The 17,711-nt window shown below is 37.2% G+C and overlaps 2 protein-coding genes across 3 annotated transcripts; both read right to left on the minus strand.

The window, feature by feature from the left end:
- Positions 1-1,910: 1,910 nt before the first annotated feature.
- LOC121802072 (DNA-binding protein SMUBP-2-like) lies at positions 1,911-7,299 on the minus strand. Its single transcript, XM_042201629.1, has 7 exons — positions 6,540-7,299; positions 6,145-6,447; positions 5,771-6,054; positions 4,474-5,505; positions 4,196-4,364; positions 3,208-3,365; positions 1,911-2,417 (listed from the first exon to the last, which is right to left on the minus strand). The coding sequence occupies exons 1-7, from the start codon at positions 7,120-7,122 to the stop codon at positions 2,175-2,177; spliced, it is 2,772 nt and encodes a 923-aa protein (XP_042057563.1). The 5' UTR covers positions 7,123-7,299; the 3' UTR covers positions 1,911-2,174.
- A 386-nt stretch (positions 7,300-7,685) lies between these two features.
- On the minus strand, positions 7,686-16,547 carry LOC121805506 (dual specificity protein kinase YAK1 homolog). 2 transcript variants are annotated; one of them, XM_042205392.1, is made up of 18 exons: positions 15,982-16,547; positions 14,860-15,059; positions 13,928-14,081; positions 13,728-13,837; positions 13,558-13,627; positions 13,364-13,446; positions 13,191-13,269; positions 13,064-13,104; positions 12,639-12,761; positions 11,452-11,602; positions 10,530-10,644; positions 10,348-10,430; positions 10,187-10,261; positions 9,838-9,915; positions 8,977-9,752; positions 8,655-8,813; positions 8,069-8,203; positions 7,686-7,977 (listed from the first exon to the last, which is right to left on the minus strand). In XM_042205392.1, the coding sequence occupies exons 1-18, from the start codon at positions 16,159-16,161 to the stop codon at positions 7,968-7,970; spliced, it is 2,622 nt and encodes an 873-aa protein (XP_042061326.1). In that variant the 5' UTR covers positions 16,162-16,547; the 3' UTR covers positions 7,686-7,967. The 2 variants fall into 2 exon arrangements, with proteins under 2 accessions (XP_042061326.1, XP_042061325.1); XM_042205391.1 differs by having other exon boundaries at positions 8,069-8,244.
- Between the last annotated feature and the right edge of the window lie 1,164 nt (positions 16,548-17,711).

Here is a 17,711-nt window from a genome sequence, read left to right on the forward strand (position 1 = left end):
TCGGCCCTACGATAATGCAAAGTATGGTCCCGAGTTCTCCCAACCCCCCTCGCCAACTCTTCAAAACTAGGCCCAAAGTTCATCAGACTTTCGGAAATCTGAGCTTTGTATAATGATTCGAAGCCATCAACATCTCCCAGTAACAGGTACTGTGGGGTCAGCCAATATACTTTCTGGTGGGGGGATGAAGTCTTTATTCTTCCAAGCAATAAGGCAGCAGGACACGCAGTAAAATATCCCTATGCCAATTCTGATCAATTTCATCTTCTGTTCTTGTTCCCCTCTCTAAATTTCTTGATGACAAACCAAGAGAATGTTGCGACCACAAAAACTATATATCCAACCACATGGTAGAGCAAGATGATTGGAAATAATCCAGATAGGTTCGTGGCCTCTATGTCAAAGAATGTGTGGCCCGTAGCTATAACAAGGCTAAGAGGGACAAAACAAGCCCACAATGGAAACATTTTAAACGAATACTTTGCACGTCTAATTTGTTCTTAGCTCTCGGTTGTTGTAGTATCTGTAACCGGACCAGAACACAACAATGAAAAATGTCATTCCCAAGGCTGATACTATAGCAAGAGTATTGAACTGATGAATCCACGTGAAGGGCCCAACAAAATTAACCCTTTTACCATTAAAATCAATACTATAATGCAGTACTATGAGTTATGGGAAGTGGCGGCAGCTTAATTGGTGGTGTGCATGGTTGGCAGTAGGGGTAACAAATCGTGCATATTGGGTCGTTATCGGGTTAACCTGTTAATTACATGACTCAACTAACACGACCTGTTAAGAAAATCCCGAAAACGGCACGAACGTGACCTACTATCCTCAAACCTGAAAACGGCATGAACCCGACCTACTACCCTCAAACCTGAAAATGGCATGAACCCGACACGATTGGAATCCAACGAAATCCAACATAAAAAATACTATAATTTTTAAAATACTAAAAATTAATAATATTATAATATTATTTCTTAACGGGTAACCCGAACCCAAACCCGACACGAACACGACATGGAATTTTCGTGTTCTTAACGGGTTAACCCGATGAGGACACGAACCCAATAAGCTTTGACCCAAACCCATTAATTTCGACAAATTCGTATCGAGTTATCGTATCGTGCCAGAAATTGTCATCCGTGATTGGCAATATAATTAGAAAGTTAGTTTTAATTTAATCTTTACATTAGCCTAATTTATTTCTTTTTTTTTTGGTAGTTTCATTATATCATTTGAAATCAAAGATAACTTATAAGTTAAAAGTCAAAATACTATAGTATAGTTTATAAAATCACGTGTATATGTATAAGAACTTATAAGTTAAAGTCAAAATAATACTCCCTCCGTCCCGCACTACTCGCACTTATTTCCTTTTTGGGCGTCCCAAGTTACTTGCACTCTTTCCATTTTTAGTAAATATTTTCACCTACAGCCGTCATTTTTGACTTTCCTATACACTCATTCCTTAATCTCCGTGCCGAAAAGGAAAGGGGCGAGTAGCCCGGGACGGAGGGAGTATAACATAGTCAAAACACTCATTCCATTACCTTTTTACTCTCTTTCTTGCTTTTCCTCATCTCTCTCTTACTTTACCAATTGCACATTAAAATTAATATCATTTATAAATTTGTCAATTTTTTGAGGATGGAGAGAGTATAAAATAATACTATTAATATTCTCTGACATAAAATGAAACTTCAAAAAGGAAAATAAAATAAAAAGAAAATATGAAAAGGAAATTAAAAAACGGCCAAAGCAGGATGCTGTTGCAGCTTATGGTTCCATTTTGGTTTTGTTACAAAATGAGGCAGCATAGACTATATAAAATGATAATCAATCCCCTTATTTTTTTTGAAAAAACTAGTAGATGTGAAGGATAAGACAATACAAGTTGAATGCAGCTGAATTGGAAGAAATTACTGTATATTGATTTGAGAAATTGTTGTGCATCTACATAAATAATTACAAACATGATGCTGCATTTACCTATATTCAAAGGGAAATGAGTTTATATGGGGCTGCTGCCCAACATGAAGTCCTTCTACCGGAACACCGCAAGCGCAGTGATGCAGCAGCAATGAATAAGCATATACGGGGATTGCTTTGAGGACGTGCTCGAATACCTTTATATACAGACGTGCACTATACGGGGATTCGTTTTTTCAACTAACTGATGGCAGCATTGGATTCATGCTTAGGCCAGATCCTCCTGAATCACCTGGCTCCACATGCTTCACCCTCCCAAAATATCTAATATGCCGTAACAACCTTGCCAAGAACGTGTTATGGCATATCGTGGAGCTGTCACAAACAATTGCCACATGTTTACGTGCTCTGGTTATCGCCACATTCATCCGTCTGCTATCTCCTAGAAACCCAACAGCTCCGAGGTTGTTTGAGCGAACCTGAGAAAACAAATGCCATGACTTTTTACTATTTGAATTCTTAAGTTTGCATTTGTTACATATACCAAGGTTAAAGTTCGGCATCTATCTCAACAGGGTGCTGCAGTAATCAATCGAGCATGTATATGCATGTCTCTAATAAACTGGAAAGTGGAAGACTGTCTAACTAAACAAAAAAGATTTTGTAAGACGCGGTCTATTCTTCTACGGTCTATTAATATGTTTTCTCCAGTCACACACGGACACGCCACCAACACAATAACAAGGTAACTTGATTTGAGAAATGGCAGATTAGTTAATAGTATTACAAAACCAACTCAAAGAAGGAAAGGAAAAATGCAGTGTTACTTTGAAATTGGCTTTTACCAACTACACAATCCACAAAATCATCTTATTTCCAACAATATGATACCTTAACGATCACATTATGAAGGAGAAGCATTATTTAGCTAACTCAACTAGTTAAGCATCTACCAAGCACCATAAGTGAAGCCATTTATACCTGAATGGCCCCTTTCCCTACAAGTATGTATATATCTCACCATGTCTCATGACCAATAGTTAATTATGCGACAAAGAACTCCGACATAACCACTCTAATTGTTCGGTAGCAGAAAAAAGTGATAATTATAGATTCATGTACTCTACTTGAAGGATAGGCTGCTAATCTTATGTCACAATACTAAACTTTTTTCTAGTTGTATGTTTGTTGTAATAGATAAAGACAATATCAAATAGGCTATGTACCATTTCGCCACTAAATAAATATAATCAGTCCAATAAAATTTACCATTGATATAATCACAGCATCCGCCTCACGGCCTTGAAAGCTATCAACTGTCGCAACCTCAACACCTGCAGCAATGGGAATATCTTCCAGCCTGTCTCTTAGTAGTTGGACTTGAGCAACATAAGGAGACTGTACTACAATGCTCTTTGGGCTAACACCTACAAATAGTTAGTATTTGAAACGTCATGAATAAGATATTTGTAAATTACATTGGTTGTTAGCTGCTAAATAGTTAGACTGATATTGCCTTTTGAGTTTGACGGATGGAACTGTTGTTAGATCTACAATAATTACTATACAAGTAATTTCTCAAATTTATGCATTTAAAACAGTTCCAATATTAATTCATCTGCATTAACATCCTTCAAATATATATCCTGGATGAGCTATGATAAAAACCGGTCTACAACAATGACCAATTTGCAAGCAGATGAGTTCATATCATATCAGAACTAGAAGATAATGTTACTACAACTGAAAACTTATATTAAAGAGGCGAATACTTCTTCTGTAAACCAACCTGTAAAATCTAGTATCGTGAAAGTTCTAGTCCAAAATAAAAATCTCAAGGGCTTCTTTGAAAGTGTGGTAGAATTAAATAAGTAGTTCAATTTTCATGGCTTTGACATGTAACACAATTAATTGAAAGGAAATAAAGATGAATCATGCCAACTATTGCCTTACGTAAATGCTATAAGTGTTTTTTTACCCCCTACATTGCTAAGTAAATATCATTCTCAAGAGAAGCTCATCCTATGATGTATCATCTTTTAATGGTTATCTTTAGAATCAACTTGAGATATTGACCTTTCACTTCATACCACCGACTTCTTCAAAAGCATATAGTCTGTAAGTTTTTATCCAAGTAATTTTGTTGGGGAATTTAAGAATGCCGATGTTAGTTCTTAGTGTGTGGGTGGTATGTTGTCAGATGGAATCAAAAGTGTTTAACTGAATGAGAAGACACTTGTAACTTGTAGGCCATTACCAGCATAAATTAAGGAAAACACATGTTGTACGACAATATCCGCTTCACCATCATTGTAGAAGGAACCTGTTCCAGCAGGGTCTAGTTGTTCTTCACAGCCAACAGAAAGACTTCCATATGGCATTCTCGTGTCAAGCAGTAACAAAGGGCATTGTGTTATCCATGTTTGCTGCATAAGTATAGATCAGTGTCAGTCTCCCACATGCTTAAGATAAATGTACCAATGTAACTTCTGTAACAAATAAAAATATTAAACACTTGTTATAGAGCAATATTACCTTAACATATGGAGAATCAGAAAGAAGATGAGAAGTAACAGTGGCAGAGGATTTGAGTTGTCCATTATACATCTCTTTTGAAGCCCAACCAGCTATTGCATCGTTCATCCTATACTGTATCGTCAATTTCGTTGCAAGAACCCCTTCGTGCAATGTTGATACTCTTTCCAATAAAGATGTTCCTAGGCCACCTTCCAAGGCTTTTCTAGATAAGATCACTGGCGCAAGTTGGCACTGGTCACCAGCAAGTATACAACGCTTTCCAAGAAGTATTGGAATCCAACAAGAAGGTTCGATGGCTTGAGCCGCTTCATCTATGACTACCAAGTCAAATGAGTCAAGGCATCTAATCATAGGGTCAGATGCTCCAATATTTGTGGAAAGCACAACTTGAGCGCTTGAAAGAATTTCTCGTACTGTTTCCCTCTCCTTCTTCTTCATTGCCTTTCCTAACTGTTTGAGAAGCTGACGTATTCCAGCAGCCAAGGAATCATCTTTTAAGCAATGACTAAGGTCCTTCCTTAAATTAGATTTCTTCCTCTCAAATTCTGATTTGTAATCTACAAGTCTATTATTTACAATTTCAACCAAAGATTTTGAAGCTACAGTAGGTGATATTCTTGCAGGATTACCAAACCGTACAATGTTAGCTCCAATATCAGATAGCTTCTCAACCATATTGTCGACAGCAGCATTAGTAGGTGCCGTGACAAGTACCCTTTCGCCCTGTTTAACAAGAAGGGAAATTAGTTGCTTGAGCACCCCACTCTTTCCAGTTCCAGGAGGCCCTTGAATTACAAGTATAGGACGCTTCTTGTTTAAACCTAATGCAATTGCTCTTTTCTGGGATTTGTCATAACATTCACTATCTAACAACCCATTCAATTCTGCTTCATCCCAATCTACCAAGTCATTGTCCTCGAGCCATGCAATATCTTCTTTGTCTCCAAAAATTGTAGAAACCACTGCTATTGAACAATTCTTTTTCTGTAAACCTTTCTTATGAAGCATCATTAGAGCTTCACAGTTACGCTGCACAGAGAAGACAATGGGAAGTGCCAAACTATGAGTCAATTACAAATAAAAGATTATGAAACAAAAAACAAAAGGGACTCATATCACAAAGAGAAGTTCCTCATGACATGATCTTTATGGGGCATATTTTTGGTACTATTAGGGTGGCTAAAAATGTTTTTTAATCATTCTATATCTAACTAAAGGGTACATGTGTATGTTGATCCATGTCATAAATTAACAAGTACAGTTTCCATATGTATATATGGTAGTTGGTAAGTACCTCATATGTGAGTGTATCAGCCAATCCTTGGATGCGATCTATGCGAATATTCTTGCCAAATAGTTTAGAAAATGTAGGATCCCCATGACGGGATTCAAGGGCAACTGTAATGCTACACCCATCATCCCCAAGATTATTAACAAAGCCCTGAATGCATGATGTTGCGCCAGCCCCTCTACTGTCACATATCCTCACGCAAACCATGTCTCCAGGGGAAAGGTTCGTGGGGGGCAATCTATGGTTCCCATCAACTCTAAACAAAACCAAATGCATCCCTCCTAACCCTGCAAACTAATGGCTGTGAGTTGTTTTCAGTCACAAGGCCACACACACTAGTACATAGAGTATCATATATTGCAACGAATGAAACCAACCAGTATATGTGCTGACAGCATTGAGATTGCATATGGTATCACAGAGTTCCTGCTCTGCCTGGGAGTGGCAGGCCAAGAACTCAATTGGCTTTGCAGAGTTCTCGTCGGGGGTTGGAATAGCGTTGAGCTCTTCCTCGGTGAATTCCAACTCAGCATCCCTTTCTATACGAAGCAGCTTGGACATGTGGTGGGTGAAGTCGTCGATTCTGCCCTGAATGTCTCTGATCTTGTCAACCTGCAAGCCAAGAACGCCGTGGGCGGATTTGGGGATAGAAGTCTTCCTCGCAATGGCCCTATGCTGAGCTGCAAAATGAAAACAAACCAATCAAATTAAAATGAAATAACAACAAGAAGAATGGAGAAAGAGAGAGGGGGGGGGGGGAGAAGATGTAAACCAGAATTGGCAAGGTCCTTGAGCAGCATCCATGACTTAGTTTGGCGCCAATCAGAGACGAGAGACTTGTTCTGGAGGTGCTGAAGGAGGTCTCTGAGCTCCCTCTGGAAGTGGTCGAAGAGGGTGGGATAATGAGTGCAGGCCTTGAGGCAGACGACCTCCATACCAATAGGCATGGGGACGGCGTTGAGAAAAGGCTGAGCCTGAATAACAAAGGTGAGGCCAGGGGCCATACGCTGCAACAGCTCAGCAAACTCACTCTCCTCCTCCATCTCCGCTGTGGCGATGTCCAAGGCCATAGCTTTCATGCCCTGGGACATCCATTTCACCACCGCCTTCCCCAAATCCCTACGCCCCAGAGGGTCTCCGTTCTTGGGGCTCTCTTTGACCTCAACTTTTTGAACAATTTTGCGGCGGCGGCGGCGAGTGCTTCTTGTGTTCTTGATTGGAGCGGGGAGGGGAGTGGTGCAACAGAGACGGAGGCGGCGATTGGAGATTTGGTAGAGTGAGATGGATTGGTGGCGGCGGAGACCGAAGATTGAGGCGGACAAGCAGCCGCAGTAAAGGCTGGAAGCCTCCATCATAAGCAAATGAATCTCGAGATTCACTGAATTAAAACGGAATCATGTGGAGGAGAATGAAGCAGAGGTGTGGTGGATCCAGAAGCTGTTTGCGTCTCAGACTTGGTTAATAATTAATCGGCGATTAAGTGTTAATTTATTATCTGGACCTCATTTCGCCGCGCCGTCTTTCTCATGTTCATGTATACTGCATACTACCATTACCAAATTCCCAGGAAACAGTCTCTCCTACTACGTGTATATATTCCAAAATACAAAACAGAGTCCCCTGCACTCCACCACAATCGATAGTTAGTAGTAGTACTACTACTACTACTACCTACAACGTTGAAATTTCCTTAACAGCTGTGTGATTACCTTGCATGCATGCATGCATGATAATGATAAATTTGGAGGATTAATAGCATTTATTTAGGTGTGGCGGAAAAAGGGAGAGGCCAACAGCTATTGGTTTAGAATTTTTGGAGGTGAATCGAGTGGCGTGTGTGCAAACACAAATTCCTATCTATACTATTCCCATGGATTCCAGTGATATTACTATTTTGCAATTATATTCAACAAAACGATAAATAAATAAGCATTTCAATAATGCTATATCGATCCCCATATCAATTTCTTTCTTTTACCCATTTCAAACAAGAGAGCCACGTCGATACTCATTCTTTTCTCAATAAACTCTCAAGGAAAAAAATATGTATTTAAAAAAGGAAAAAATTACAAGTTGCAGGAAATGGAATGCTAACATATAAATAATGATTTCTCCTCCTCCTCCTCCTAACACTTTACATTATGCATTCCTTCTGTAATCTTTTCTTCCATGAGGTGTATTGGAGACCGAGTAGTTCCCTCTATGTCCTCCTGTAAGTAGGTTTGTGTTAGAATATATTGGAAAGGGGCGGTCGAGGCATCACGTCTATACGCTTACAAAAACGTAGACAGGGGATCATACCGTCGTGAAATTGAGCTGATCTCCCTATGTTGTGCCGCTGAAGTGGCTGCTGCCCCAAGCGGCTGGGAGAATTCAGCGGCAAATGAGGCGTTGAATATGCTGTGTGGACATAACCATGGATTGGAGGATTGCTCCCTGCTTCGCCAAGAGAAAAAGACTGAATAGGCCCTTCGTGCCTTAGTGATCCAACAACATAAAGAAAAAACTAGACTGAGCTTCTCTATTAACAACGGAGTACAAGAAAGCTTGAAAAACACAATCCTCTTTAAACAGTTACATTCGGCTTTACTGCCCAATGATATCAAAACAGGGACGTCGTAGTTTCAATTGTAGAGGCACATTTCAATTATTTGTCCACATAGGCCACACCAAGGGATACAATACAACTATGCTAAATGTGAACATCAGATATAGTTGAAAACTAAAGATAATTTGCAATTTATTTTTTAACAAGTCGTGAAAGAGGTCTACATCTGTACTACTAGCAGTAATGTCTACTGTGCTGAAAGCTACGGTAAAATGGATTAATGAAAGAAAAATATATTTAAAGACTGTCCTTTAAAGATTCTGCATATATAAAGCTTACCTTTGCACTGAAAGAGCAGCACTGGAGACCTGACTTGAATTTCCAGCTCCACTCAATGGTTCAATGGACATTGAAGGTGGTCGCAAGTCCATCCCCTTGATAAATTGATTTGTCATGCTGTGCACATCGGAACTATCCTCTTCCAAAAGAAGTTCTTCACTGAAATAAAATTAAAAATAGAGGCAATATAAAACCATGTACAGATTACAAGAAGATCCAATTGATAATTTCACAAGATATAAGCACATAAATAATCAGAACATCTATATGAATATAGTGATGTTTCTTATGTCAAAATGCTTTACTAGATTTAGATGCTTACTTATAATTGGGATCCCAGTCTCCAGGATCAGGCAGTGAGTTACTAGCCTCATGCTTTTCAACTGCACCTCCTTGGACTGTTTGCATGTATGAAGAGGAGTGATTTGATGCTACATTCCTCCCTCCTTGGGGTGGTCTCCATGCTGATGCATTTAAGTTGGGCTGTCGATGAGATGGAGAACCTTCAAATACATGAGAGTTCCCCTCAGGCTGGCAGAAGTTCATATCGGTGACATTTCCTTGACAGTTAGAAGACGATGCAGTCTCTTGGGAATGTAAATTTCTGTGATAGGACCAATTCTTTCTTCTGTGGTGATGGTTTCCTGATGCCATCTTTCCTAAAGGAGATCCATGACAACTCCCTCTTACAGGAGAAGGAGGACCGTAATGTCTGGGCGAACCTGCTGAAATCTGACTATAGGAGCTAGGAGGGGTAAATTGTGAAGGGCTAGAACCAAGGGACATAGGTGCAAAATTTCCAGGGCTAAAACCAATTCCACCGCCGTGTGGTAGTTGCATCATGCGCCTAGTATCAGGACTATTCCCAAGAAATGAGTTACCACTTTGTGCATAGAGATTCATTCCAGAAGGTCCTGCCGGAGAAAAAAATGCATGGAAATTGTTGTTGTCACCAAAACTTCCATAACTGCTTCCAAGCCCCAGGCCATCATTGTAGCTCCCATGGCTCCCCAAGCTACCGTAACTACCTGGATGCACATGTGGCACAAATTGGTAATGTGGGTTGCTGGGTATCATAGCTCTGTTTCTTCCTGATAGCTACATAAGAAGGCCTGCAAAGTCAAATTTTTGCATCCAGATAAACAAAAGGAACAGCATAATATATTGAATGAAAATTCCTCACATTATTAACAGACAGACCAGTGGCAATCCAATGACCCCCAGCAGGATGGTGGTCCACCTTAACATTTTGAGAAACGGGCTGGAAAAGGAAGCAAGAATTATAAAATTGATGAAACCATCCAAGAAATAGGAAGCGTCATGTACACAACTAAATGTAGATACAGATCAGTGAATGAATCACGTGTCTGTATCAAGATCTTCACCAACTCATTCACGGGGAAAGCCTTAACTCACATGTCATACAAACAAAAATGGTTGGATTCTTTTTTAATATTTTCCAAAAGGTAAAAGAAAGAACAGTAGCATGTCAATGCATTTATATAGAAGGCAATTCATCCATACTTACTCACCATGTACGGTGTCTCTGGAGCAGGTTTATAAGGGCATGTGAAAGGTTCCCCAGTAATAAAAGGGTGCTTTGAAGCCTAAAACACATTAATAATCGAATGCTATCAGACAAAGAGAATCAATTAAATGTCCATATTTATGAGATGCTAAAGTTCTTCAATACCTGCAAAGGTGACCACCTTTTATCCGGATCAAATTCGACGAGCCCTTTTAAGAAATCAATAAGAGCTAATCGTATTTGACTTTCTGTTAAAATAGACAGTCAATAACGTATCACAAAAATAATGTATTAGAAAATAGAAAGTTATGTCCCTAGGTAGCTTCTTGGAAGAGTTTAATGAGAACCTTTACGAAATTCTTCCTCTGACAAATTCTTCCTGTAAGGGTACTTCGTGACAATTGCTTCAAGGTTCATATGGTTGAAGTACTCCTTTCCTATAGAAGGCTTTTTCGATTCCCTCTGAAAAAAAGAAGCGCTAAAATAACTACAAGAGCATGCTGACATAGTTAGTACAGTACAATATTACACCAGGACCCACCATAAGTATGATACAAGTATATCATAATTCATAAGCCACATTATTTTCATGGAAACGTATCAGATGAGCAACAGAGAACTCGTTACGATGGTTTGGGTGAGCAATGTGCCTTTACCAACTTATGGATCAACATGATAAACTGGAAAAAATGAGATAATACAAAATCCCAAACAAAGATCCAAATCCTAAATCCAGAAAAGGAATAAACATATAATTAGAAAACGGAAAATTGTTGGAAAAAACATGAAGTTTGGTCAGAAGTTGTATCTGATATGGAAGCCGTCACCGCCAGTGAGTTAAATGATGTCGTCTATTCATAAACAAAACGGAGTTATTTGGTTGAAAAAACATCATCAATATATTACACATGCGACCGTATTTTTTGCGGTGGGATAATTGAGAACAAATCCAAATTTCATGATTTTTCCCGATGATTCTAGATCTTGACCAAACTTCATGGTTTTTCCGGCAATTTTCCTTAAAAAAATAAGGTGAAGACCGTGTAGTACAGTTGAAAATTGATATAAAAGGAATCTAAGAAGCAGATCTCAAAATTCAATATAGACAGCTACACATCCATTAATAAGTATATTATACATGTATATGCATGGAGATTATTATTTGCACAAATACAGATAAATACTACATAGAACCTGTACAACACACAAAACCCTAACAATGAAAAGTCATCAAGCTGTAACCTAATAAAAGTTTAAAAAGGTGCTTACAGCTGCATATTCTTCTTCAGTCAAAACCTGATACATGCTGCAATTGCATTTGTGATTCTGGTCTCTGTCATCATGGTTGATGCTCCCAACAAACTTGAAAAACTTGCTAGTGTTTTTTAGATTCCTCAGAATATAATCAGGAGGTTGGACTCTGCAAATTTAGCAGACTAAGCCAACTTACAAGATAGCTAACATCTGAGCTAAGTAAAATTTCACAAAGCAGAGGTTCCCAAATGCAATGTTTTGTTGTTGTTTGTGAACTAATTAATGAAAGATACTTGATAATGTATTCCAAGAGATGAAGTAAAACAAATATGCCTAAATATCTAATATTGTTTAGCATTAATTCTCAGATTGAGGGTAGCATCTTCGTAATAAAGTTAAAATTCTAAAGATCACTGAAATGAAAATGGGGAAGAACGAGGGAAAGAAGATCTCATGGTAGGAAATCGTAGGTTTAGAAAATGACACTGGGTGACAACAACTGTGGAAATGCCATGAGGTAGTGTGTGATTATGGTCGAGCAGCAGCAGGATTGGGGTGGGAAACAGAACCTACTTCCATCGAGGAGTGTTGCAGCATCTTGTTGAGTGTATTGACAGCATGTCATTTGCAGCATCTAGTTGTGTGTCTTTGACAGCATGTCAAACTTCGATTTCTCAAGTAGACATGATGCTTTTCCCAATCTATGCTTATGCTTTACCTAAGAGCATATAGCTTATCTAAATTCAAACAGCATTTTCAATCATAAGTCCACAATTTTATTCAAGACGTGCCCTGAACCAAATCTATTTCGTTCCGAGAGCAGGATTGAATTTCATCAATTTACTTTGTGAGGCACCAGACCACAAAGATCAACAGTAAAGGGTATTTGTTAGTCAGACAACAGCAGGCATAAAAAAGGTGGAAGTGATGTAAATTAAGTGAGTGGATTAACTAGCAGAACCAGACCTTAAGGGAATCGCTGTAAGACGTTTGGGTAACTGAAAGGTTTCAAATAACTGAAAAGTACGTAGGGCTTTCATTTAAAAAAAATGAAACATGCCCAAACAAAGATAATAATTGAAACAGAAACGTAAGGATCGAAGGTAAACATCTCCAGAACCATAAACCTCAACCTTTGCTTTTCACTTGTCAAAAGATTAGCTAATTAAATTCCAAGAAAGAAAGAGGATGATGTATCATACCCCAGAATTTTAATCATCCTTCGCAAAAGATCATACTCTGAAACTCCTGGAAACAATGGTAGCCCAAGAAATAACTCGGCAACAATGCACCCAAATGACCACATGTCAATAGCTGTGGTGTACCTATGCAAGGTTAAGGTCTACCAAAGTATATTTTTTGCATCATAAAGAATTGATGGAATGGGTAGAAAGCATAATAAAAATATAATAACAGAGCAGAGGAGAAGAAGAAAATAAATGTAGCCCAAGAATTTAGTTCCTCAAACCCAAGTGACTTATTAAACACTTGCTTTCCTTTTTCCCAATCAGAAGTACTGTGATTAAGATTAGCTTCTCGATTAAGGTAAGATCCATGGTCCCGGTCTACCAACAAAATTGGATTAGTTTTTTGATGGGGTGGAGGTTTATATCATTTTCAAGGATACTGGTATCCAAGAAGAACTTCTGGTGATCTGTAGTACCGACTCTGCAAATAAAAAGGTTAATAGCTTATCAAACTAAACCAAAATTGGTATCAATAAGTTTATAAATCCCAAAATGAGAATTACTTACCTGTATATAAGAATAAACAGTGCGATCTTCTCTACAAGCTGATCCAAAGTCTATGATTTTGATTTCTGGTGGCTTCACACTGTCAAGGTTATGACTCAATCATTTAGATATATAAGGAAAAAAAGATGCATTCTTTTTATTTTTTGGGTTCAAATCATCAAGGAGTAGCTCACCTTGTAGATAGCAGAATATTTTCTGGCTTTAGATCACAATGAATTATGCCAGCGTCTTTCATAAGAGCTAATCCCCGCAATATCTAGAATGACAAGAAATCAATCTTATAACACATTGACAAATTCAACAGTCTATTTCATGAATGAACTTTCTTAATATCCATGCTCAGCTTTGATAAAGGAAAATGTATAACCTGTTTTGAGAATAACTGCACGATGCTCAACGACAATCCTCTAAAATGATTCAGCTTGATAAGCTCATACCTGATACAAGATTCTCAAGGCAATGCAGCTAAGCTCCCCGGGTGTGATCAAGAAAAAAAGACTTATCTCTAAATGAAATATTTGTGGACCAATAACTTACAGATTAACATCAAGCAGCTCAAAGACAATGCACAAGTGATTCTGATGTACAAAGTAATCATATATCCGAACAATGTGGTTCTTATCCTCAGGATCAAACTTCTTATTTAACTACACAAAGGAACAAAAGGCTGAAAATCTACCACAAAGAGTTTTAGTTGAGCCAGAAAAAATGACAAAACCAGTACAGAGCAGGCTTACTGTTGTTAGGATAGCAACTTCAACAAGTGCCTGCTGGTAAAAAGCAGGTAAATTTTTTATTATCTTGACAGCAACAAAACTGTTCATTTCTGCTACCCAACACTTAGCAACCTGCCCAAATGTGCCTTGGCCAAGAACATCCTTCACAACATACCTGCATACAGAAGTAGATGAAAAATCATTTACCAACAGACAAGTGAGAAGGAGAAACTAAAAGGGGAAAAAAGAGGTGTGAAAAATGGCAGACGTCAAATAATTTTTGATAATATGTAACGATACACAAAATAAACTTTAGTAAAAGAATATCCTTTTCTGCAAATTCATACAAGCAGAATGCCAGAATCAAGACGATCGGTCCAGTTTTAAGTTAGTTTTTCATTATTGCTGACTGATAATTAGATAGCTACAGCAATACTTATATCATTGCGAGCCATTCCTTGACATATTTAGCCATTTTCCTTGCTCCATGACCTAGGTTGTCCTTGCGACACTTGGTTTAAAATTTCGGTCAATTACTGACAGGAAGATGTTTTATTCAAAAAATTATGTTGAGCAATGCAAAAAATATCTTCATGTGAATTCAGTAGCAAGACGGGGTAAACTAACTGTGACAATTAGAAACCCTACAGTATGTGTACAACACTAATGGTATCTTGATATACAACCAGAAATTAGGTTGGTGCATTAGTCATAAAAAAAAAGCAGTCATTTTGTTTGCTTAAATGCTTTCACCTGCTAAGTGTTAAAACAAACTACAAAAAGAAAATATTTTGATAAGTGTTTGTATTACACATGTAACCCACTACAGGTTCAAAATGTATCATCTTGAGTTCAAAAAATTTAATGATTTAAATATGGAATTAATGTTACCAAAAAGGCACGTATTCTTTCAAATCCTTAAGAAAATTGCCCAGACACTGAGATACGCATACCTTTGATTTATGTTTGAGTTATCCAGGGAATAATTTACGGTAAGGATTAGGTCTGAGTTTTCATTATCGCAACCATCATTCAAAAGTCCAGTAGATGGTGATGTCAAGAACCTCTTTAGTTTCAATTCTTCTGAATAACGGAACTGAGGGTTGCATAATTGATATATCTCAACAATATCCTTAGTCAAGCGGGCAACCAACTGCAACCAAACAAAAAGAAAATTCTAAAATGGATCTACTAGTTTAACAAAGGTTATTACAGAAAGCAAATGAACTCCATGCAAAAAATGACAGAATACAGATAAGGTCAGCATGCCAACAAAAATAATAGTTGCAACTTGGACGGAAAAACTAGAGCAAAACCAGAAAGGAGATCAATTTCTAGGCATAGGATATAATATAACACCACCTGACTATAAAATTGATAATCATGACCTGCCCCTGTAATATGCAAATCAGTTCCTATATATCACTAGAATATATTGTTCTCCTACCCTCCTTCCCAGTGAGGCAGTTTCTTGGACTTTCTGTGTTATCCCAAAAACAATTGCCTTTCTTCAAGTAAACATGGTAATGACATTATATAAGGATTAAACTATTAAGGCTTCAGAAATTCGTTCTTGCTTTCTCTCCATCTGTCTCAACAAAACGAGAGATGCTCTACCCGCAAACCATGCCTAAGACGACTACTTTTCATCCTCTTCAAAAACATAGTTTAGTTATGTGATTATAGTATTTGGAATTGATTTGTGATAAAGGACTAAAATGTACTCCCTGAGTTTGTACAGCCACAGTCATACGACTCATACCTTACCCGTCGCATACCTACTCATATGAATTTATCCATAAGTAGTAGTACCATTTATACTGATACAATGAGTAGTATTTATTCAACAAGTTTATTTGGGGCCCAACAAGTGTATGGTCTCCATCTTTAGTTTTCCTAATTACTTTGATGGCCTACTTTGTTGTTAATTTTCATCTACTGTCCGATGTTCAATGCAACCTATAAATTTTTGTGATCTATAATACACTGGTGCACATGATTAGTGAAATTAGGAAATACACCGTTTGCTGTGAAAGATGAAAAAGCAATAAGAGTGATGGACGGAGAAATCATACCGGTCTTCTGACGACAACTCGCAAATGTTGGGGGTTGGTATTAGTGTGGATAGTTGGGGAATAAGGGCGGAAGGCAAGCGGCCTAGGGCGCCATGATGATGAGGAAGACGAAGATGTTGGACTCTCGCTGAGTTGCGAGGATTCAGCTTCCCTAGTAGCAGCAGTGGAGGCCTCTTCCATAACCTAATCCTTCCACTATTCTATTGAGTGTTGATAGATGTATAAATAGATAGATAGATTAAAGATTCAGTTGAAATTCATAAATTATGGTTTACTCCTCCAGCCGGAAGATTGTAATCCCATCCTCCTCATCCACTCACTCAAGAAATAATCTTCGAAATTAGGCACATAAAAAACAACACAAATACAAAAAATTCTTCTTCTTTTTGTTTTTCTTTTCTATAAAAAAATGCAAAAGGAGGCAATCCAGCTTATGCCTCAAAAGAGAAATCGGTGAGATAGAAGCAAGAATGATAATCGATTGAATGAATCTGAATTGGCAGAGGCGTGGTGTTGCTGAGAAACAGAGGGGAAGAAGAAGAAGAAGATGATGATGATGTAAATTGCGTATTTAGTTTTGTTTTGGCGGAGAGCAGTAAATCAACTACTACTGTTACTCTACTGACTAATATTAACAGCAGTAATTTTGTTTTCTCTATCTATTTTGTTAGAGATTTACTCTATTTAACATGATGCTTATCTTATTTATGTTGCACAAATCTATGTGTATATATAGGATAGACATATTATTAATCATTAATTCATTAATCTGGGTTGATTTTAAAAATAGATATTAAACTATAGTGTTTTGTATTAAATTGATTATTAGTTTGATTTATTGTAAAACAAGTATTAAACTTGATATTTTTATAATGTTTATGATTTATTTAAATTTACTTATTTATTTTATTTCATATGAAAATTAAAATGTTATAAAAAAAATTATGTATGCTAATTTAATACTATATTATTGACACATCATTCTTGGTTGGCAACGACCAAACCATTATGTTATTCTACGGACGGAACTTATAAAATTTTCTGCAAGAAATGCCAAGAAAGAGGATATAAAGTGCTCACTTCATCCTAATTAAATTGAATTATGTTTTTTAATATTTAATCGTTATTATTTTATTTATTATTTTACTTTATTTTCTTTTCTCTTTCCTATTTTATTTTATCTTTATTTAATTTAATTAACACAGTTTCTTATCGTTTGCAGAAGAATTCCATTCATTCTAAATAAATAGAGTCATTTTATTTTTTGGCAAATAATAAAATATATAATCACCGTTACTTTATTTACTCTTCTACTCTATTTTCTTTTTATCTCTTCTACTTTATTTTATCTTCATTTGACCCATTTAATACAAATTTAATTTATGTATCCAAAAATATGTTTCAACTAAAATGGGAAGAATGAAGTTAGTATAGTATTCCTCCGATTCCAATTCCAATTCCACCTAGTTTTGTGTGTTTGTATTGTGTATGAACAATTATTGGTAGCAAATTGTACCGGAATTGCATTATGTTGATGTAACTTGAAATATTATAATATTTTATAGACAAAATGAATATAAATTTAAAAGTTGTATACTATACCGAGAACGTCATATCGCATATTGTACCAAAAATTGTGGTATGACAAAATATCATACCGTTATCATACCGAATTTTTGGAATACCGCAATTTAGTACACCGAAAATTCGATATGGTTAATTTTTTATAC

This window comes from Salvia splendens, chromosome 5, assembly GCF_004379255.2.
Source record: "Salvia splendens isolate huo1 chromosome 5, SspV2, whole genome shotgun sequence".
Taxonomy (NCBI): Eukaryota; Viridiplantae; Streptophyta; class Magnoliopsida; order Lamiales; family Lamiaceae; genus Salvia; species Salvia splendens.